General features: G+C 37.0%; 1 protein-coding gene across 4 annotated transcripts in view; it reads left to right on the top strand.

The window, feature by feature from the left end:
* Positions 1–24,661, top strand: part of MCTP1 (multiple C2 and transmembrane domain containing 1) — a 562,693-nt gene that overhangs the window by 282,484 nt on the left and 255,548 nt on the right. For all 4 annotated transcript variants that reach the window (XM_061188003.1, XM_061188002.1, XM_061188001.1 and 1 more), the window contains exons 3-4: positions 15,501–15,643; positions 23,696–23,775. In XM_061188003.1, the coding sequence (XP_061043986.1) occupies positions 15,501–15,643; positions 23,696–23,775 (223 nt within the window). The remainder of the gene's footprint in view (positions 1–15,500; positions 15,644–23,695; positions 23,776–24,661) is intronic.

The following is a 24,661-nucleotide window of genomic DNA, read 5'->3' as shown; positions in this document are numbered from 1 at the left end:
GTCCAAATGTGGTTCCTTGTAGCCCCGTGGACTGTGAATCTGCCTAACACTTCCCCATACACGTTCAATATATAACAAGCAAAAGGAAAGCATGGGAGACTCATAGCAGTTACTTGTCCATAGCATTTCTGAAATCCCCATCGACAGGCTTTATGAAGGTCACTTACCTGGAGAATAGGGAGATACCTTGACTAGAACGCTACTATTTGGGGAGAATCCCCTTGTCTATTGTTCTCTGTAGCAACTAGTTCCACCATCTGGGAAGTTCTTTACCCTCTATTATCCTCTGTAGCATATATGAAATGGGCGTGGAGGAGCCTGCCCCCTTGGGAACTGCACTGCATCCATATCCTGCTTCCTGCTGGTGCAAGATCAGGGATCTCAACCAGGTGAGTTCTTTCTCTCAAAACCTGAGTAGGCTTCGTGCGCCAGCAGCCACACCCAGTATTCTTTCTCCTCAAACATGACTTATTCCTTTGCTCCTCCCTTTCAGTGTAATGGCAGCTACCTTAAGGCCATCGTGCTTGGGTGGGAGGGCCAATCTGACCTTTGCCTCTAGACATTTTTAATGAGCTTTTGTTGTTCAAAGTCATTTTTAAATTCTTTACTCCCTTTCGTTTCTACTTGTGGATCAGCCTATTTTCTCCTGAATTCATCTCTTATGATTACTTACTAAAAGCAACCAATTTCAGAAAATACACACCTTCATTCTAGCTCTTCCCAACCATGTCCCCTCAAGCTCAAGTTCAATGGCAGGCAGCCTGCCTTTCGGGTTACCATAGGAACAGTTTTACCACATGTCTACCATGGCCTAACGAGACTCTACAGCCTTTCTTGCTACCCACCACCCATCCACTAAGTCAATGTCACATATTTTAGGGATTCTTTTTTTTAATGTCAGCACTCATTCTTAGAATCAATTTTTGTATCAGTTGAGGTAAGTAGTGTTAGGACCTGTAAAAGATAAACACCCAAATCTCAGTGGTTTAACAAAATCAAAATTTATTTATTTTTATCACTTCATTGTTTGCTGTAAGTGATAGTAGGGCTTCTGTTTCATTTGGAAACACCAGGCTCTTTCTGTTGTGTGGCCCTGCCCTCATCTAGGTTCTCAATGTTGGGGGAAAAGAGAGAGAATTGCACATAGGAATGTGTCATGGGCTGGTTGGGCCTGGGAGTGGCATTCAACTTCTGCTCATAGGCCATTGGCCAGAACCCACTCCTCAATAACAATAGCCACACCTAAATAAAAGGACTCGAAATGAAGTTTAGCTTCTTGCCTGTGAAGAAGAGGAAAACACAGATGTCAGTGAAGGGTAGCAATTTCAGCCATAATTTCTCTGTACACATAAAAATAACCTTCCTTCTAAACATTTTGCATAAAAATATGACAGCTTTTACTATATGTTTATTATATCTATTTATTGGACATATGACATAAAATGTTAGGAGAGATATGCCATAAGCATATTCATTCACCTTTATTCTGGTATGGTTTCTAGTTGATTGTTCTGAATAAATCTAAATCAATCAATCAATCATATAAATAAACACTATAAGCAAATTGCTACTACAATGAGATTGTCTAAGAGCACTTTGTAAAACTAGAACAGATTGACCATTTTGAGGAATCACAATGAATGTCAATTACCATAGTTTGGGAAAGTGGCAATGGCAAAATGTGTACTGTTGCAGAAATGATGGCACAGTGCTTTTGTGATATTAGGCTTTACATATTTCAGATTCAGTATTTGAGAATAAAATTCAATGAGATTCCTAGAATCACAGTGAATAAGAGTGGGGAAAAAAACAGTAAGAAATAAAGGGTGTGCAATGTAAGTACTGGTTACCTCATTAGTTTCTGTTATTTTTTTGAGATAGTACAGATATTCGTTCATTCAGTTATACAGGAGTGTTTTCAGTCAACCAACATTTCTTGATCACACACGATAACCCAGGGTTTGTATCAAACATCAGGGATCAGAAATTAAACCAGGCCTCAATGTGACAAGTGTTATTTGTGGAGGATGTTAGGGAGCACGTGGGAATGGCCTAATAATGTCCATGGGATGGCACAGAGAAGATGTCCAAGCAGCGGTGAGGCTTGAACTTAGTACTGAAAGAGAACTAGAGATGATGGAAAAGGTCATTCAGGGCAAGGGAAAGAGATGAAGAGGGGCACGGACACTGGAGATAAGCTGTGGGTTTGAGGTGCTGCAAGGTGTTCTGTAGATTAGAGGTCTGGTGAAAGATGAGTCTGGAGAAATTAGCAAAGAAATACTTGTATGTTGTGCTAGAGAGTTTGAACTTTATTCTGAAATCAATGAGAACAATGAAGAATTTAAAGCAAGGGAGTAACATCAGATTTTTGTTTCAGAAAAATTTCTAGCTGTAAGATTTTGGAGAAAGAGTTGAAGTAGGGAAGACTAGAGCAAGGAGATAAAGAGGAGACCATTGACTTTTCTTTTTTCTCACGTTGCATTCATGAATATGCTAAGGAATGGGTTATTCAAGTACCATGCATTTTTGATGCATTTTAGTCATACTGTAATATAACTGTCTTGAAATTGGTTCAGGTCATGACAGTAATCAATCAACAGGAGTCATAAAACTGTTTTGATTGTTATTACTTACAGTTTTGATTGATGAATAGGATTTTGTTTTCTTTATAGAGTAGTAGTGACTTTTATTTAGTGGATATGTTCTATGGGCTCCAGTTATTTTAATGTCATATTTTATGGTACTTCCTTATACATAGGCTTATTTATGTAATCTTTATTATTATTTATAGGCTATTTTTTCTTGATTTAACAAATCCAGTAGAATTGCTATCTCTGCATAACTAGGAGGAAGAAGTACCTTGAAAATAAGCGTTACTTTTCTGCTATATATTCATGTATTCTTAAATGAATGGTTAAGGAAAGTAGCTAAATAATAATTGTTACCTCAATTTCAGTTGAGGTAACAGAGAACCCCGGTTTTAGGCATCTGAATAAGTGCCCAGCTTAGCAAATATGTTCATAGTAATGTATGTATGTAATATTAATGTTTGTATTCATACAGTCAACGAATATTTATTGATCAGTTGAGTACCTGCTCTGTGGTAGGTTCTGGGATGCACAAGAGGTCTCTGCCCTCATGAGATTTCTGTCTCATGGAGATAAAAGGCCCTAAATAAATCATCTCCCCAATCAGATTCAGTCATGCTTGTCTAACTGCTACTCTGATGTGATAACGGTTCAGAATTAATGTTTGCCAAGTTTAGTGAGATCCATGGCTTCCTAGTATGGAATCCAGTTTCTGATGGGGGCACCTTACGGGACGGCTAAGCTCAGAAATGATAGTTTGAGATACGTGGGACAGGTCGGTTGATTGGTTAGACTTAACGGTGTAGTAAACTTGGAATCTAGAATCAAATAGATCTTGCACTGAATTCTGGCACTGTCACTTACTAGCCTTATGACTAGGGCAAGCAGCCTCATCTTTCTGAACCAGTTTACTCATCTATAAATTACTAAGAATATTAATTTATTCATCGATTGAACAAACATTTATTGGATGCCTCTGCTGTGCTGGTTTAACCTACCTCACAGGACTACAGTTGTAACTAAATGAAATATTATATGTAAAGCCCCAGGCACATACTAAGTATTCAAGAAAATTAGTTTCCTCCCACCTCAACCCATTTTTTTTCTTTACTGGATATTATCTTCCATTTTGTAAGTGAGAAACCCCTGTGCCCAGGAATGGCCACGTTGTAAGAAGAGGTGGTTCATACCACCTAGTCTTATGAAACTGAATTGAATAGAATTCAACCAAGACTGATTGTACAAAGTCAAATAAATCATTCCAATAAGAAAAACACTTTTCTAGAAGGAAGGTCTATTTGGAAAGTCCAGGACCAGATGGCTTCACAGGTGAATTCTACCAAACATTCAGAGAAGAGTTAACATGTACCCTCCTCAAACTATTCCAAAAAAATTGCAGAGGAAGGAACACTTCTGAACTCATTCTGTGAGGCCACACCCTGACACCAAAACCAGACAAAGATATAACAAAAAAAGAAAATTACAGGCCAATATCACTGATAAACATAGATGCAAAAATCCTAAACAAAATACTAGCAAACAGAATCCAACAGTGCATTAAAAGGATCATACACCATGATCAAGTGGGATTTACCCCAGGGATGCAAAGATTTTTCAATATCTGCAAATCAATCAGTGTAATACACCACATTGACAGATTGAAGAATAAAAACCATATGATTATCTCAATAGATGGAGAAAAAGCTTTTGATAAAATTCAACATCCATTTATGATTAAAAAAACTCTTCAGAAAGTGAACATGGAGGGAACATACGTCACCATAATAAAGGCTGTATATGACAAACCCACAGCTAACATCGTACTCAACAGTGGAAAGCTGAAAGCTTTTTCATTCAGCTTAATATCAAACAAACAAACAAACAACCCAATCGAAATATGGGCAGAAGACCTAAATAGGCATTTCTCCAAAGAAGACATACAAATGGCCATCAGGCACATGAAAAGATGCTCAACATCCCTAATTATTAGAGAAATGCAAATCAAAACTACAATGAGGTATCACCTCACACATGTCAGAATGGCCATCATCAAAAAAAAAGACCACAAATAATAAATGCTGGAGAAGGTGTGGAGAAAAGGGAACCCTCCTACACTGTTGGTGGGAATGTAGATTGGTGCAGCCACTATGGAGAACAGTATGGAGGTTCCTTAAAAAACTGAAAATAGAGTTATCATATAATCCTGCAATCCCACTCCTTGGCATTTGTCTGGAGAAAACTCTAATTTGAAAAGATACATGCAACCCAGCATTCATAGCAGCATTATTTACAAAAGCCAAGACATGGAAGCAAACTAAAAGTCCATCTACAGAAGAATGGATGAAGAAGATGTGAGATATATATATATATATATATATATATATATATATATATATATATGAATATTACTCAGCCATAAAAAGAATGAACTAATGCCATTTGCAGCAACATACATGGACCTAGAGATGATCATACTAAGTGAAGTAAGGCAGACAGAGAAAGAAAAATGTCATATGATGTGACTTATATGTGGAATCTTAAAAAATGATAAAAATGAACTTATTTACAAAACAGAAATAGACTCACAGACATAGATAACAAACTTATTGTTACCAAAGGGGATAGCAGGGTGTGAGTTCGCGATTAACATGTACACACTACTATATATAAAATAGGTAAACAACAAGGACCTACCGTATAGCACAGGGAGCTATACTCAATATCTTGTAATAACCTATAATGGAAAAGAATCTGAAAAAGAATGTATATATATGTGTGTGTGTATATATATATATATATATATATATATATATATATATATATATGTATAACTGAATCACTTTGCTGTATACCTGAAACTGATACATTATAAATTAACTACAATTCAATTTTTTAAAATGGTTAAAAAAGTAAAAACAAAAAAAACCAAAAAAAAAAAACCACTACAGGAAGCATATACTCTATCAGCCAACTTACCAAAAACAAAAACAAAAACAAACAAACAAAAAAGGATCTGGAAGTTGCATATGTCACTTTATACATCTTGCGGACTCGGCCACATGGCCATACCCGTTGCTTGGAAAATAAGGAATTCTCTAATGGAATAATCACATGTCCTGCTAAACTCACAGAGACTCTATTACTAAAATGAAAAAGGAGAAATGGATGTAGGGGTTCAGTCTGCCACAGAAGCCAAATTAGGATCAGAAGGCTCCATGGTAAGAATACAAGATAATAAAAATACACAAACACATGTGCAAAATCTCCTGGACAAGGAGAGGCTTTGAATCCTGACCCTGAGCCAGAGTTCTGGAGCCTGGGTTACCCACAGCAGTGCTTGTGGGTGCAGAAGATGGAGTGAAATGTAGTCCAAGAAGAATCAAGCGCCTGATTTGTACTCGACAGAGAGACCTCTGGCAGTGGTCAGAGGATAGATTTGAAGGGAGAAGGGAAACCAAGCAGAAGAAGGCTCTTAGAATCATCTAGATAAGGAATGATGAGACAGTGGTGGCAGAGATGATTTCAAGAGATATTTTAACAATTAGAATCAGAGGGCTTCGGAACATTTATCGGGTGAAATAGGCTAAACTGTGGTTGCAACTGGAATTTTAATTAGAATTCCCAAGGCTTAGGAATCTTTATCCGTTAGGATAGGCTGAACTGCTATTACAGATACACCCCCAAATTATTTAATGGCTCAAAAGTAATAGGAGTTTATTTCTCACCCATGTGATAGTCCAAGGCACGTGCTTCCGGTTGGCAGATAGCTCTCCTCCACACGGTGTTTCGGGAAATCAGGCTTCTTACACCTCAAATTGCTTTTAATTTGTTATATTTTAAGAAACACATTTTGTTCACTGGCATATATAGCAATAGAAATAATACTGTTGTTGAGTTTATAACTCTAAATTGAAAGAAATGAAACAAAATAAGAATAAACAGATTATAGAAGTATCCATGGGGGAGACTCTCTGTGATAAAAGGAATATCTCCTGGTTTTTAGCAGCATTCCATTGGGAGTTTCAGAAAATGAAATATTGCTACTCGAGTTTCACTGGTTTTCCACAGAAGATTTAACTTTACTTTCCTAGAACCTTGATGATAATTTCCCAGATACATATAATCAGCAAATGATGCTCTGCCCCGTTTTTAAAAATTGTATTCATTATTTACCCAAAAAGAAAAATATAATTTAGAAATATTTCCTTCAAACTTACTAATAAAAATGGTCTTGGTGTTTGACACAGTAATTTTTAGTTTCCTGAAAAATACACTTATGTGGAATGGCTCATTCTCTGTCAAGGGCATGGAAGTGAAATCTTATCATAGATCCTTGACTTTCCTCAGAGAAAGTTGAGAAATCCCCTCATTTTAAAGGTTGAAAAACTATAGACAAGAGCAGTTACACAGGTCTTTTCTAAGACCACACTGCTTATAAGAAGCAAAAGTGACTTTGGTCAGTATTCTTTCCAGCACAGGACTTACTGTGAGCAGTGTCACAGAATCCACAAAGAAGAAAATTTCGGGGTCAGTGGAGTTAATAACACTCACTGTGACCCACAGTTGGAAGGGGCTGCAGTCTAAGAAAAAGCCATTGAAAGCGGTGATTAAAAGTTACTAGTGGGCTTCCCTGGTGGCGCAGTGGTTAAGAATCCGCCTGCCAATGCAGGAGACACGGGTTCGTGCCCCGGTCCGGGAAGATCCCACATGCCGCGGAGCGACTGGGCCCGTGAGCCACAACTACTGAGCCTGCGCGTCTGGAGCCTGTGCCCCGCAACGGGAGAGGCCGCGACAGTGAGAGGCTCGCGCACCGCGATGAAGAGTGGCCCCCGCTTGCTGCAACTAGAGAAAACCCTCGCACAGAAACGAAGACCCAACACAGCCAAAAATAAATAAATTAATTAATTAATTAAAAAAAAAGTTACTAGTGACTAATACATTCTTGTTGTATAAAATGATACGATACAACATATATGGAAGCCAAAAAAAGTTACTAGTGACACTCAAGGCAACGGTCTCAGAAAAGTATTGAGATAGCCAGAAGAAAAAGGATTGAGGAGAGTATAGATATTTAGGGTATAAAATTTTAATATTCTGATATTTTTTACATAGGAAAGTTCCATGCTTAACATTAAAAAAAAAAATTATAGGGGCCTCCCTGGTGGCGCAGTGGTTGAGAATCTGCCTGCCAATGCAGGGGACACGGGTTCGAGCCCTGGTCTGGGAAGATCCCACATGCCACGGAGCAACTAAGCCCGTGAGCCACAACTACTGAACCTGCGCGTCTGGAGCCTGTGCTCCACAACAAGAGAGGCCGCGATAGTGAGAGGCCCGCGCACCGCGATGAAGAGTGGCCCCCGCTTGCCGCAACTAGAGAAAGCCCTCGCACAGAAACGAAGACCCAACACAGCCATAAATAAATAAATTTATTTAAAAAAAAATTATATTTGATCTTGTTTGGTTAGGATGGCTGTAAAAACATGGTAACATATTCTAGAAGAATTCCAGAGAAAATTGTTTCTCCTTAGGTAAAAATCATGCTTAAAAGATGAGGAGTATATTTATACCTCCAAAGTCTGTGCACTGATCACTGGTCACAGAGGGAGCCCCCAGGGGTGGGAGGAGCAGAGCCCTTTGGAAAGAATGACTCTGACCTCCAGAGCACTCTTCTCTATTGCAGTTGCTCTTATGCCATAGATTAATATACAATTAATTAATATTCACAATGAAAGTAGTATTTGTCTAAATCTGTGTGAAAAAAATGTAAGTAACCACCCCCCTTCCATGTTTTAGTTTACCAAAACTTCCAGAAGTTACCAGGAAATTGCTTGTAGATACCACCTATGATTTATGCCGTGTGTGAAGGGGAACTTGAGTGAGCTGTATTTACCCCAAATACATGTATTATTTTTTCTTACATATTCAGAACTCTGCATTTACAAGAGAAAAATAAGCCAAAAAAATTATTCATAAAAGTCAACAGTCTGTTCCTGTCATTTACACCTTCTCTATAAGGTGTGTCTGGAAGTGTCTTCTACTCCTCAAAGAAAGAAATTTATTTAGTTCAGTCCTATATTGCATTTTATCACAGTATTAGTTTTCATTCATCTCTGTGCTGTATCATGGTAACTTCATTAACCAGCAATGTAAAAATCACTGGAATATTCATATTCCTCATTATGGAAAAAGATTTTAGTTTCCTTTTATTTTATAACATTAAACCATAAGTGATTATAAGCTTTTTGCATTTTAATTTTAATATAGTTATTTAGCCCTATGTAATGTTTCCACTGTAGGGCATTACAAATCTCAAAAAAACAAAAAATGAAGAAGGAACGAGACAGTTTAAGGAATAATTTTAATGTATAAATAAGGTACCTGTTTTGAAGATTTTTAAATCATTAGTAAAACTAAATGTATATAAAGATACAATCTATTGCTCTGAGTATGCTTTGAATTTCTCTATTTTTACAGGCCTCTTTCAAGTGTGAAGGACCTTGTTATAGAACAGATATTTTCTCTGTTGTATTTGGTCAACAAAAGTAGCTAGCTTTAAATGTTTGCAGAAGGATTGAATACCTTCAGGAAGATCCACCCTAAATTTGAATTCTTTTTAACTGTTCACACTTAATATTTATATTCACTTCTCTTTTTCTCTTTTGTCTTTTTTCTTCTTTCTTTTCATCTTCCTCCTTCTTCTCTTTCCCCATAAGACTGAGTTTCGATTTCGCATTGTTTTTGATTAGGAGTTAGCGTTATTGAATAAGTATAAGCCCCTGAAACAGGAATAGCTGTTTCTGTTTCATTATATACTAGGTTTGGGATAAGACTGATTTAAACTTGTTAACCAGGATGCTCATTTATTCTGAAAATGAAAAACAGGACACTCATTACTATATGGCTATTTACATTTTAAAGAGCTTTCATACTATTTTAAGGAAAGGAAGACTGCCATCTTGTGTGTGCTGTGTTTATTGCTGCACAAAAGGGGACCCATTCAGACAAAGTTTAGTTCTATGTTGGACTTAAATTACATTAAAGGCTAAATAGTCACACAAAGTGTTGAAATGCTCAGATGTCCTGACTCAAATAAACAAACACAAACCATAGCTTGGGGACATGTTTTTCTTTACTACATTAAGAAACATTATACAAACCATCTAATTCCTCTTTTTCAAACAATTTGATCCTAGGGTTCAGATATATACAATGAAAATTCCCTAGGTCTAAAATACTCTAGAATTTTTAAAGCACAGAATTTATAATTATAAGATAAAATAATAATGTTTTAAAATAAATTCTGAAGTTAATGCTATCTGATAAAATGAATGTGTGAAAGGTTGCTCTTGAATATGATATTAATAAAATCTGAATTTTATTTTAGGGCTAACACTTCCTAGTTTCTTCTTCTATATTTATTTGCCCTGTTTACATTTTATTATCACCATAAAAAAGATTGCAATGAGCGTCAAAGTCCAGCCAATAACAACAAAGCACAGGTTGCTAGAAAATGCCTGAGAACTGCCGAGGGTGCAGTAGAGATGCCTTAACTTTGAAGAGCCGAACCACAGGCCTCACAATAGTAATTTGATAAGTGTTTGTGCCATCTTGTGGTTGAATGCAATATTGCAACAAAACAGCACTGGCACTTGAATTTAATTTTTGAGTTTTTTTTTTTTTTTTTTTTGGCTGTGTTGGGTCTTCGTTTCTGTGCGAGGGCTTTCTCTAGTTGTGGCAAGCGGGGGCCACTCTTCACCGCCGTGCGCGGGCCCCTCACTATCGCGGCCTCTCCTGTTGCGGAGCACAGGCTCCAGACGCGCAGGCTCAGCAGTTGTGGCTCACGGGCCCAGTTGCTTCGTGGCATGTGGGATCTTCCCAGACCAGGGCTCGAACCCGTGTCCCCTGCATTAGCAGGCAGATTCTCAACCACTGCACCACCAGGGAAGCCCCAATTTTTGAGTTTTTTGAACCAACAAACTAAATCTCTTTTGTGTGTGTGTGTGTAATATATTTGTTAAAGGCTAACCACAAGTTAGTGGCTTGGATTTACTTGGAGTTTTATTACAATAAAATGACTTGAGTTCACTGGAAAATCTATTACAGTAAAAGAACCTCCAAAACATGTGAAACTTCCTCATCTGTGAAATATAATAAGGTAGCATTTCCCAAAGAGAGATCAGGGATTATTAGTCCTGAAAGATACACTCAAGATAAATAGGCTCTACGGTCAAAGACCTGTCATACCCCCTTGGAGAGTAAAAGTGCACATTGTCTTATTTAAAAGCTATAGAAAATTATTCTGTTTAATTTTGTATTAAACCAGCATTTTCCAAATATGCTTGACCACAGAATTCCTTTTTAAAAAACAAATAATACCTATTAATATTACCAGGTAATAAAGTGACTACCTTTCAACATAAAAGATTAGAGCATTAGGTACAAATCTTTTACTGAAACTAAATTAAAAGAATGATGTCTCCAGTTCTCTGTGTTGGAATCACAAGCTGAAGGTCTTGAACTTTAAATTAAGGGCTCTCAATCAACAAAGGTCCCTCAGTTACAGTAATAAGTAAACAATTAGAAATTCCTTAAAGAGTTTTGACTACTAAAAAAGTTATTAAAATTTAATAATAGCACCCAGAGCCTCTGAATGATAGTTGGAAAGGGAGAAATGTAGCAGATTTTATTCTGTGGAGTCAAAACACAGCGGGAAAAGTCACATGACTGACTCACCATGTGTGTGCATCTGGAGCTGTTTTCCTGTACTTATGACTGTGAAATTTGCTGACGTATGTGCCATCTCCAATCCAGGTTATCCTGTGGCCAAAGCCACACATTTACAATATATTTCACCATCATAATATCTTTTCAAAGTCCCTTAAAACAGCCTTTCTCTCTTTTTTATACCAATCCATGAGATCTTAGTGCCTATCAGAGTCAAAAATCTGTCCCTAAACCTTAACTTAACCCTTAGACCGACTCTTGTTATCTGGATTGTTATTTCTTTAGGCCGTTGGATATTTACTGCCTCAAGCGGCATCAAGGATACGATACCAAGCGTGAAAAATGTTGTTTGGAGGTGGCCTAATGTAATATTTAATTTAAAGTTCCAGCATCCTAGCTGTGTGACTTTGGGGAATTTACTTACCTGTTCCACACTATGTATTTGTAGGTAATACCACTTGAGGGTATTCAATAAATGCCAACAGAACAAATGAAACATGGTTTCCTCAACTGTAACCTAGATAACACTACAACTCACCTCACAGGCTCGTTGGCTGGTATGTTATATTTGACATAGTACGTGTTCAGTAAATGTTAACGAGAGTAATCTAGATTCCTTTTTGTAATTTAAGTTCTGCCATCAAGACCTAGTAGATCACCCAGCAGGATTCTAGGAACGAGTTGTCCCTAATTCTAAGGGGATTTTGACAGTTAGCATAGACAGTGGTTGAGGAAAATGTTTCTGGTAAGGAGCAAGAAACAGATTGCTTCTGAAAAAGATTTACATTTGAGTGTATAGGCTTCTGTGCTAAATCATAAGTTATGTCAGTTGTTTGCATAATAGCTAAATTAAATAGTGTGAGATACTAATATCAATAACTGTTAAGAAACACAGTCCAACTTTCTTGAAGTCACTTTTCTTGTAAAAGGCTTATTCATACCTTTTTTGGACCAAAAAGATACAAGATTGTTATACCTTGAAGGGGGTGAACGGTTTATGATGATGTGCCAGAGAGAGAATTGACTAGGCTCCAGATTTGAGTTCTAGTCTGACCTGGAGCAAACCACTTGACCTTTCCTACTTGTGTCGTCTGTAAAACGGAGGCAGTAGTTAGACTCACAGAGGCCTTAGGGTGATTAAGACAGATAATAAGTGTGAGAGTTTTCTAAGCGAGAATAAGTTACTTGTCAATACTGGCATTATTTGTAGTGTCTAAATGATTGTTCAACATCTTTACATAATAATTCTGTGATGGTGTTTTAGAGTTAAAAAAGGAAAATATGGATGTCCATGTTTCCTAAAAAGCTGAGTAGAAGGAACCCTGGACTTGGCGTCTGAAGTGTAAATTTGCCTTTCATCCTGTTACTTGTTAGCTTCTTATGTGATTTGGTGCAAGTCACACTGAATCTCAGGTTGTTTCTCACCTGCAATATAGGTTGATAACATATGCTTTCACCAACTTCACAGAGTCACTTTGAGGATGTATTTAATAGTACTGTCTACACTGTGAACTCTAAGGTCATTCATTTACTCATCCATTGAACAAATGCTTACTGAGTACAGGCTCTGCCCCAGACACTGTGCCATGTGCTGGGACAGAGTCCTGCCCTCGCAGGGGTTATAGCCAACGGGAAAATTCCTACAGTAAACTGGTAGACATACAAATTAACCTATAAGTAGCATAGTGATTAGTGCTACTAAGCAGAAGAGCAAATGTCAGGAGAAAGTGACAAAGAGACCTAATTCAGATTGGGATGGTTGAGGAAGGCATTCCTGAGCAAATTGTATTTAAACTAAGACCTGGAAGATAAGAAGTGTCAGCCAGGCAAAAGGGGAAGAGAACGGGAAGGAGGGACTTTTCAAGCAGAGAGCCTGGCTGGAATATGTGAAACCTGGAAGCAGAGGAGAACTTCTAGGAACAGGAAAGCTGGAACAGAGTAGGGACCAAAAATGAAGGTGGAGAAACAACAAGTTCTGTATACCATGTTAGAGATTTTGGATTTTATTATAGGTGTAGTTGAAAGGTGTTGAGATGTGTTAAGCAAAGAAGGGGGAAGATTAAATTTGCAGGTTTAAAAGGTCAGTCTGGCTGCCATATAGAGAATTAATGGGAGAGGACACGGACGTGTGGAGAGCCCAGTTAGGAGGCTATTATTATAGTTGCACAGCACAGAAATCATGGTAGCTGAACTAGAGTGGAGGAGAATTAATCGGACTTGGTGGTGTCCTGGATGGAGAAGGAGGTATGGAAAGTAATTTCCCTGCGTCTTGCTTGAGGAACTGTCAAATAATGGAGCCTTTAACGACCTGACATGTTAACACTGGAATGTCTATTATGTATCCAAGTGGAGGTGACAAAAGTCAGCAAGAAGAGAGGTCTACCACCCACATCATTAAGTCATTAAGTCATTCAATTATTCACCAAATATTTATTGAGGAACAGTATGTCTAATTCTGTACTAAGTGCTGGAGGTTTAAAAAACAGTGATACAAATGGCTCTGATCTCATGGAGCATATTGTATTTTAGCAGCTGGTAGTAGTTGCATAGATGATTTTAAAAATCAAAGACAAAACTGCATGACTGAGGAAATTCAGATGGGTACATGATGTTAATATCCCTCAAATTACATGCTGTAACACTTCCACTCCCCGGGGTGCTCAGCCTGTAGCTGGGGATCAGGGCCTTAAAAAATAGCCATTTTAACTGTTAAACATTTCGGTTCCATTGACTCCCTTAAAGAATGCATTGTAACAGCTTAGTATTAAGCCTACATTTACATTTATAAACATTTTTTAAAGTTTGTCTTGTTATAAAATCAAGCTGTCAAAATGGGAGTTTCACAAAATGGGAAGTCGTTATTTTATTAGACCCGGGTCTAGTCATACAAAAACAAGGTCTTCAGTTTACTAGGGGAATGTGGAGAGTTTTGAGAGAGCCCCCAAATGATTAAATAAGAAAATCCATATCCTATAAGGCAATCCTTATATTTAGCATAGATATTTATGTGTCATGGAGGTGAGTGGAGTATTGAGGAGGAATATAGGTAGTGAGTTTAAGTATATCAGCCTCATAATTTTAATACCTAACATTTATATGGTGCTTTACAATTTTCTGAGCCCCACTCATATTTTTCTTTAAATCGTGTAGACCATAGTTATCAACTGTAGTTTCAGGTTGGACAAAACAGAAAGAATTAAAATTTTATTCTAAGGGAGTCAGGTCATGTATAAAGAATTATTTTCTGAGGATGAAGATTGTCACACACTGGAATGATTTCCTTGGGGATGTTCCTGATTCACCTTTTCTAGGAATCCTTAATAACAGCATAGAGTTATGAGGCCAAGATTGATGTTATTCATCGGTCAAAATGAGAAATGGTATAATATAAATGAATGTATATAGAGGCCCTTCCCTCTTGAAGTTGCAGGACAAAAAAAAAGCACAGGTGTTAGAGCCACACAGCCTTGGTTGGGATCTTCACTCCATCTCTTGCTAGCTGTGTACCCAAGAGCAACTTATTTGATGGCTCTTATTTCCTTTATCTTCATAGGGAGCTTAGGAGGTATTAATGGATAATATGAAGTATCCAGGTTATTCAACAATCATTTGTCCCCTTCCTCTTGATGCCTTCCTCTGAGGCATCCTTCCCTAGCATTCTAAAATTGAAACCTGTGAACAAAATACGGGACCAAGGATAAAACTGATACCTGTGAAGAAAATATGGGACCAAGGATAAAACTGAAGCTCAATTTAAGACTCACCTTTTCCGAAACCCATTAAACTAGTGTAAATTTTTAGCAGCATATATAAGTCTAAAACTTGTTAAATCAGCCAAGATCATGGATCATCTTTATTATAGTTGACCAGATGAAACGTCAGATTAATCTCTATCATTTACAACATGAATTAAATTTATAAATGCAACATGCAGTAGAGTTTTAAAATACCAGAACAGGGTTACAGTATTAAGATCAGAAGATATAATAATAATTATTATTATTATTTACTGTCACTTCAATATTTAAGGGAAAATTTAGGAAAAGGCACTTAATCCTTATTTTTCTCATGTGATAAGGTTTACTTAAATTTTATTCCTTTAAATACTTTCTAATGTTTAGATGAGCTACTCTCTTGCTTCTGTAGAAAAGCATGATTAACATGGATCAATTTGTATATCTTTAACAGGGACAAGTGATCCATACGTGAAGTTTAAAATTGGAGGAAAAGAAGTTTATAGAAGTAAAATAATACACAAGAACCTCAATCCTGTGTGGGAGGAGAAAGCTTGCCTTCTTGTTGATCATCTTAAGGAGCCGTTGTATATAAAGGTGAACCATTTATTTGTTTTTCCCCTAATGTAATCTGATATAGAAATCCCCGTTTAATGGTTTTTTATAATGTCTGTCTGTCTGATGAGATTTTTCACCAGAGATATATTCTGCTATGTGCAATTCTAATCTGTTGGTGATGTGATAGAAATGAGCTATAGGGGAGGGGGAGCTGGTGGGAGCATTTTTCTTCTGGACAGTTCTATTACCAGTTATATTTAGGAGAATTATGAAGTCCGTCTCCTCCTGCTTGGTGCAGTTAACTGATTTAGTGCACTTTGGGAACGTATAAAAACAAGATTCCATATAATCTAGCACGAAGAGCTTACACAGAACACACCCTTTCTGTTTAAAAATTATATCAGGGGAGACTTCCCTGGTGGCACAGTTGTTAAGAATCCACCTGCCAATGAAGGGGACACGGGTTTGAGCCCTGGTCCAGGAAGATCCCACATGCCGTGGAGCAACTAAGCCCGTGTGCCACAACTACTGAGCCTGCGCTCTAGAGCCCGCGAGCCACAACTACTGAGCCTGCGTGCCACAACTACCGAAGTCCATGCGCCTAGAGCCTGTGCTCCGCAACAAGAGAAGCCACCACAATGAGAAGCCCGCGCACCGCAACGAAGAGTAGCCCCTGCTCGCTGCAACTAGAGAAAGCCCACGCGCAGCAACGAAGACCCAACGCAGCCATAAATAAATAAATAATAAATAAATAAATAAATAATTTTTTTAGAAAGAATTATATCAGGGATCTACCATTCCTGGTTGCAAATAAAATGCTTTACTTGGAAGGTGAGGAGGGTAAACATAATAGAGGGAGAAAAACTCCTGTCTCTATTACATTACCAAAGATGGGGGGGGGGAAGTATTTCCTTTCATTTGATGTAGTTAGAAAAAAAAGAGAAGAAGAAGAATTTATGGAGTTAACCTTAATTCCTTATTTTACTTTCAAACCTGACTTCCCTTTAATTCATATCTCTAGGTACTTATATTCTTTTTGACTCTTATGTTCTGACTATCCATGCAGTGACCAAACCTTTTTCTGCTTTTACCACATCACATGCCCCATCCTTTTCTCTAAATTGTCACAACTGGCATGTGAGCCCCAAAGGTCACTTGATCACTCTTTCAGCAATCTCTGGGCATCCTTCTTCCCCTCAAATCTTCATTTACATTGCTTCCAGTTGTTCCTCTTTTCCACAGAAAGGAAAAAGTAATCAAGATGTTACTAAAATCATAGCAGGACCATTTATCAAATCGATGAAAAAGAGAACTCCAAGTATGTAGTTGATAAGTTTCTAGAAGTCATTATGGGGAACATAGACCTGTATTTGCTTAAGAAATTGTCTCAAATGGACAATGGCTAAAGGAAATCAGTTAAATAGAATTAGTGAGCTATCTTTTAGTGTTCAAAAATCATGACCCAAGAATTATTAATGTGAGAGTCTTCCTGGCCAACCCTCCTCCCACCAAAGGGAAGACCTCCATGGTCAGAGATGTTTCTCCCCTACTCCTCATCTCTAGAGAGAAAGAAATGTCTACATGAGAAAAAAGGAAATACCTTCATAATAAAGAACTGAGATAAAGGGAAAAAAGGAATTTTAAAAAAGACAAGTAGGATTAAGGAAGCTTATTCCTAGGGAGGTTTAGAAGAAATAAGTTAGAGCAGCTGCAACCATGAAGGAAATGGATAGGAAAGGAAAGCAGGGTTAATAAGGATAGCACTGGACCATTGGGATCTCATATAATGTCCCTTAAGAGAAAAATTATGGAAGAAAAGGATTAATTTCTAATTGCTTTTGCTGTGGATCCGTTTCTTTAATGGGATATTACTCTATGACAGAAGCATGTGGATCTCCAGTCTTTAAAGCGGTTACAAATGAATGTTCCAGTATTACATTAGGTAATGGTTAGGTCCCTCTGCTATTCTTTTTTTTTTTTTTTTTAATAAATTTATTTATTTATTTATTTATTTTTGGCTGTGTTGGGTCTTCGTTTCTGTGCGAGGGCTTTCTCCAGTTGCGGCAAGCAGGGGCCACTCTTCATCGCGGTGCGCGGGCCTCTCACTATCGCGGCCTCTCTTGTTGCAGAGCACAGGCTCCAGACGCGCAGGCTCAGTAGTTGAGGCTCATGGACCTAGCCGCTCTGCGGCATGTGGGATCTTCCTGGACCGGGGCACGAACCCGTGTCCCCTGCATTGGCAGGCGGATTCTTAACCACTGCGCCACCAGGGAAGCCCTCTCTCCCTCTGCTATTCTTTTGTGTTCAAGAATGAAATTCATCTGTGCAGACATCCAGATGTCAAATGTGTATTTCAAAAGGAATATCATAATAGGCTCAAAAGCAAGCAAAAATCTGAAGTACACAGAAAAAAATGGTGGCAAAAATTTTTGTTTTGGTTTAAGAGAGCAAGAATAGATACACATACATACTGAAAATGGAGCCGGTAACACTGCCTATAGACCAAAGGCCTGGTTAATGACACACTGGGAACAAAGAAGTTAGGAGAGAAAACCCAAGGGTGGTTTTTGTTTTTGTTTTTTACCACTTTGAGTTTCCAAAGTACAACATTATGTAGCCACAACCTAACTTCCACCTTATAGAAGAAGATACATAGTGAATTGTAAAGGATTTGACACTTTTTTTTTACATTTCTACCTAAGAAAAAATAAGTTAAACAGAAATCACACCGGCCTCTCAAGTACTAGTACAAACATAAAATAACAAGACTTTATTTTTATGTAATGCTTTATACTTTTTAATATGCTTTGATATTTTTCTTTTGATTTTCATTTTCTGGACTATGCATAGGGCTTCTTTTGAAAAAAAATTTCTAACTTTCACCTTTACTTTTCCCATGTTTTGTGTTATCTACTTTTTGCCTAATGTGGGACACACAAAGACCTAAATAATATACATTGGTGGAAATGATATTTTAAGTTACTAGAATTTCATGAAGATTGCATTATTTTCATTGTCTCTACATAGCTCTGTGTGATTGACTTTTATATGATGCCCACATCCTCTGTGATAGGAAATTAATCTTGCCTGAAAGATTTCTTAGGGACTAACTGATTCTGTAGTGACAGGTAATATGAAAATGCATCCATGAACTAGATGATTAGAAAATATTGTCTTCAACCCTCCTCTCTATGGTTCAAGGAAAAAGAAGTCCACATGCACACTGTAATCTGATTTCTATCAGTGTAAAGATTACCAAGGGAAACAAAATTCAGTTCTAAGCTAAGGTTATAAAATCACACTGAAGTTACAGTACTTGTAACATTTCTAGTAAAAACAAATTTTAAAACATCTTGGTACTGTCATTTTTAAATACTACACAAAATAAATAAATACACTTTCCAATTGGTTGGAATTCATATAGCTTTTACTTTTAATAAAAAGAGAATATTCCTTCAGTTATGAATGACTTCACAGTAAGGGCAGGTAAAAACAAGGCTGCAGGGATGGGCTTGAAACATATTTATCATAGGGTAGCAGTAGAATCTGGGAGTTAAATGCAGTGCTTCTAATTGAGATAAGAGCCACTGGAGCCTGCTCTGTATCCACAGAGATGCTCCAGCACACATCTTAAATAACAGAGTAAATTCAGCATCCATTTCAGTTGAATTAAATTCAGATTCTCCATTGTAATTTCACTGGCACTATTATTCCGTGTACACGATGAGCACCCAGAATTACAGTGGGAAGACGTAGAAGTAATCTAAAAGGAGAAATGTAAATTGTTGCTTGTTTGGCCTAATCATGAGCTAGAAGAGCTAAATTGAAAGTGCTCTTCTAAATAATAGAAAGATTTTGATAACTAGAAAAACTATTCTGTTTGGAGCCATAGTACTGATTCTAAGATTGTCATTTTAACAAACTTGATAGTTCCTTAAATAACTCACATCTATCCAAGCTTAAGATTTAAAATTGAAAAGGTACTTAAAGCATGGGTCAAGCTAAGGACCATATAACTGTCTTGTCCAAAATTATTTCTCAGTAGGTTCTAAGGGTCCTAAAAAGAACGTCATATACCAATGACCCTCAACCCTGACTGTACATCAGTTTAAATATGCTCTGTGTCTGAAATCCATTACAAGATTTGAATCTGACCTCTTCTTAGCCCGGGCATTTAGGGGCAAGTAACATAAATGTTCTAAGCTTTGGATTCCTTATCTGACAAATGGAAACAATACTTTGTTCACTGAGTTGTATAAGAATGAAATTTAAAAATCTATATGATGTGTTTAACACAGTGCCTTATATATGGTAAATGTTGAATAAACATTAATTGTCATTAACTGTGCTTCTTATTGCAGTGGGAGTGCCTTTCCTATTTCATCACTCTTCTATGTTCTATATTTTCTGACACTTCACCTAGAGCAATGCTCCCTCTGACAAATAGTTTATAGAGCTTGGAACCAAATTGCATAGCAAACAATTTCATTAAGGAATGGATTCTGATATCTCCATTCTTCCCTGTGTTTATGCCTTTGCTGAGTAATAGGAATTGAGAACTAATGTAAACCTGTAGCATTAGGACTGTAGAAAAGACTCTCCCCATGAGAATAAACAGAGTTTGAATGTTGACTCACCCATTTGGGCTGTCTATACTGATCAATTCACTGGATTCACAGCTTTCCACTTCATATGTGTAGGTGAATCCCAGGTGTTCTCATGGATTATATGTCACTGTAGTCTCCCCAAGATTTTAATCCTTAGGCTGATACAATCAGAAGAGATTGCACAAGAGAAATTTCTCTAATTTTGGTATAAATTTTATGTTGTAAAATACATTACTGCAGCCACTTGCAAATACCAAGGTGTCAGTTGTATAAGATATGCCACTGACCAGATGACTAAAGCTCAGAAGTGTAATTGATCAAGGAAAATATTTACTGCGGGAGTGCTGTGCTTTCTACAGCAAATGTACTCCTGAAAGGTTGTAAGTAAATCAAATGACTATAAATTGAATAATTTAAAAGGCATTAGAGGAGCTTATAACTTAAATAAATCCCTTGTGACTCTTCTAATTTAAGAATTCCTTTGTAAAGCAAAGGATTTATTTTTTTTAACATCAACTTTTTACATATTAAGTTTGTTTAAATTGCAGTACACCTGTACTAGAGAAAAGAAAACAGTAACTGATGCAGGGCTTCTGTACATCCTACTCCCTCAGCTTGGAGCTTTTTAACTGTTGTGTCAAGGATTGGGCAGAGGGATGCTGAGCTACAGGTTCTCTCAGCCCAGTGCATTCTCACCTCCTGGAGAGTTCAGTGGTCTGGGTCATCCTTTCAAGAGCAGACTTACCTGTTTATGCTCATTTACTCCAGTGAGCAATACAATGATTTTCTATTTGAAAAGGTCAGAAACACAGCTCTAAACTCCATGTAGTAACCTTTTTTTCAATCTTAAAAGCTTTCCCTGATCTCCAATGTAATTTTTTTCTTTTTGTACCCTGTTCTTTCCTTTACAACAGTCATCAAAGTTTGTAATTCTATCACCTGTGCACTTCCTTGTTTAACATCTGCCTCCCTCACTAAACTATAAGCATTGACAATGTGAGATTTCCTCACCACAGTTTACTCAATGCCTAGCACATTGTCTGGCACATAATAAGCATTTAATCAATGTTGACCAAGGAAATAAATGAGTAAGAAAATGTTTAAATGGATGGAAATTAGCCAACTCCCGTTCACTTAGAGTTCTTTGGAAATGGCCCCATCTATCTGATCTAGCTCTGAGCTCTCTCTCCAACTTCCTTCCACTCTCCACCTTTCTCAGTCTGCTTCAGCCATGCTGGCTGCTGGCTGATCCTTGAACATGCTAATCACTTGCTGTTTCCTCCACCTGGTGTGCTCTTCCCATTCTAGTGTCACTCTAGTGGTTTAATCTTTCTCATCATTGTAGTCTCTACACAATCATACTTCCTCTGAGAGGCCTTCCTGGACTCCCAATCTAAAATATCAGCTCCAAATGTATATTCTCATTGAATGCTTATATCACTCAGCATCATGCTTTTTTTTTTTACTTTTTTAAATTAGTTTTTATTGGAGTAGAGTTGCTTTACAATGTTGTGTTAGTTTCTACTGTGCAGCAAAGTGAATCAGTTATATGTATACGTATATCCACTTTTTTTAAGATTTCTTTCCCATTTAGGTCACCACAGAGCATGGAGTAGAGTTCCCTGTGCTATACAGTAGGGTCTCACTAGTTATCTATTTTAAACATTGTAGTACATATATGTCAATCCCAATCTCCCATTCATCCCACCCCCCCTTTCTCCCCTTGGTAACCAGTAGTTTGTTATATGAAATTATAGAAAAACAAAGCAAATCTATGACAACAGAAAGCAGATCAGTGTTTGCCAAGGGCAGAGCAGGTGAGGAAGAAGAATGTCGAAAAGGATCATGAGGGAACTTTGGGAGTTATGGAAATGTCTTCCACCTTGACTGTGTCAGTGGTTGCATAGCCATAGACATTTGTCAAAACTCATTGAACTGTACCCTTAAAATGGATGTATGTCCACTCCTGGATATATATCCAAAGAAAATGAAAACACTAATTAGAAAAGACACATGTACCCCAATGTTCATGGCAGCATTATTTATAATTGCCAAGGTATGGAAGCAACCCAAGTGTCCATCAGGAGATGGTTGGATAAAGAAGATATGGGGTGTGTGTGTGTGTGTGTGTGTGTGTGTGTGTGTGTGTAATGGAATACTACTCAGCCATAAAAAAGAATGAATTTTTACCATTTGCAACAACACAGATGGACTTAGAGGGTATTATGCTAAGTGAAATAAGTCAGACAGAGAAAGACAAATTCTGTATGATGTCACTTATATGTGGAATCTAAAAAATACAACAAACTAATAAATATAACAAGAAAGAAACAGACTTATAGATATAGAGAACAAACTAGTGATTACCAATGGGGAAAGGGAAGGGGGGAGGGGCAAGATAGGAGTAGGGGATTAAGAGGTACAAACTACTATGTATAAAATAAGTCAGCTACAGGATATATTGTACAGCACAGGGAATATAACCAATTTTTATAATAACTATAAATGGAATATAACCTTTAAAAATTGTGAACACTGTGTTGTACACCTAAAACTTATGTACTAATGTACATCAACTATACCTGAATAAAAAAATTTTTTTAATTAATTAAAAAAATAATAAAATATCAGCTCCCAACACATTCCCTTACACTTTTGTCTCCATGGTGCTCCTCACTGAACTGTATATATCTATTTGGGTTTCTGTGGACTCTCCCAGCTGTTCAGTGTAGGGTCCAGAAGGTCAAGCACATTTCCTGTCTTTTTCATCATAGTATGAATACAAACCATGAAGGGCACAAAGAAGATAAATAGTTTTGACAGAAGAAAGAAATACATTCTTTTCTTTTTCTTTTTCTTTCTGTTTTGTTGTTGTTAGTCACATTAATATTATGCCCTAATCATTGCTTGTGATAATAAAAATTTAATTTAAACTTAGAATAACTTTATGAAGTACTTTAATCATAATATCTTAATGTTTACTTATTTGTATGTTTAAAATGGCATTGTCCTATAATATCAGAGAATATATCTTTGATGACCTGAAAAATACAAGAAATTGGAGTCATATCTTCATCACCTACAGTCCGGTATGGAAGACATATTTGTTGAATTTCATACCAACTCACTTTGCCTTTCAGTAATGCTAATAGGCCATCTATAATGAGAGGAAAATATTCTAAGCCTGTGGTTCCCACATTTTTGATGAATCACTATAATTTATTTGATTTTATCACCTTCTTTGACGTTCTACTTTATACAAATCAGTAATTTTAATTGTAAAATTAAATGTAATTTCCTTTGAATGTTTTGTGAGACCTTAGTATTTCAAAACACAAAAACAAATAAAATTTTAAAAATAAATCTTAGGAAATTTTATTGATTTTGGTGACATAGACAACCAGTATTTTATAATGAAGATGTTTTTCACTTAAAGCTTATATTGGAATTGTTTATAATAATGTCTCTGTCTTTGGCTTCATAGGTATTTGACTATGACTTTGGACTACAGGATGACTTTATGGGCTCAGCCTTTCTGGATCTCACACAATTGGAGTTAAACAGGTAACTTTTGAACTGTTGTAATATCACTACACCTTTTTATGAAACTGGGCCTGTGTAACAGAAAATGTCAATAGATCTGGGTTCTAGTCGCTGTTCTGTCATTTATGGTTGTGAGTCTTCGTGCTAGCCAGACTTTCTCAAGTATGTCTTTCTCACTTACCTGGTGGAAATAATACTTAGCATCTTCCCTCACTATCTCATTCGACAACAACTATTCAGCAGAAAAATTCTTTTTTCTTTTCTTTTTTTTTTGGCCACGCCATGCAGAATGAGGGATTTTAGTTCCCCAACCAGGAATGGAACCCGTGCCCCCTGCAGTGGAAGCACGGAGTCCTAACCACTGGACCTGGACTGCCAGGGAAGTCCCCAGCAGAAAAATTCTTAAGACACTTTCTTTGTCCCCCAGACTGTGCTGAGCACCAGGAATCTAGATTAAGACACATTCCTTGCTCTCACATTGATGGTATGATTATACTGGGGCATAAAGAAGATGATACATGTTAATCATAATTATTAATTTAAGAATGAGGCCACCACACAGGAAATAAGATGAATACACTATGCATCGAAAATAGCAACACTCTTATAACTTAAGCTGAAGTAGAATCTAATTTTGCCATCATCAGGAATCCTAGGTTACCGAGGAGTAGCCCGAAAGTGGAGGCAGATTGGTTGTATTTACTCAGTTACATTAACTTATCATTGCTTGACTAGTTGTAAAGTAATGATTAGTTATAACTAAATTAATATTATGAATATTAACCATTCCTTGCACCAAATTATGGGCTTTTATTTTTTTAATATATTTCAACATAGGAGATAGGAATTGATTAATACTACAGAAGAAAAAATAGGTTTTAAAAGGTCCAGCAGTGCTGGAATGGAT

Source organism: Eubalaena glacialis, chromosome 4 (genome assembly GCF_028564815.1).
Source record: "Eubalaena glacialis isolate mEubGla1 chromosome 4, mEubGla1.1.hap2.+ XY, whole genome shotgun sequence".
Taxonomy (NCBI): Eukaryota; Metazoa; Chordata; class Mammalia; order Artiodactyla; family Balaenidae; genus Eubalaena; species Eubalaena glacialis.
Note: the sequence above shows the minus strand (reverse complement) of the source record. Positions and strands in the feature narration are given on the sequence as shown.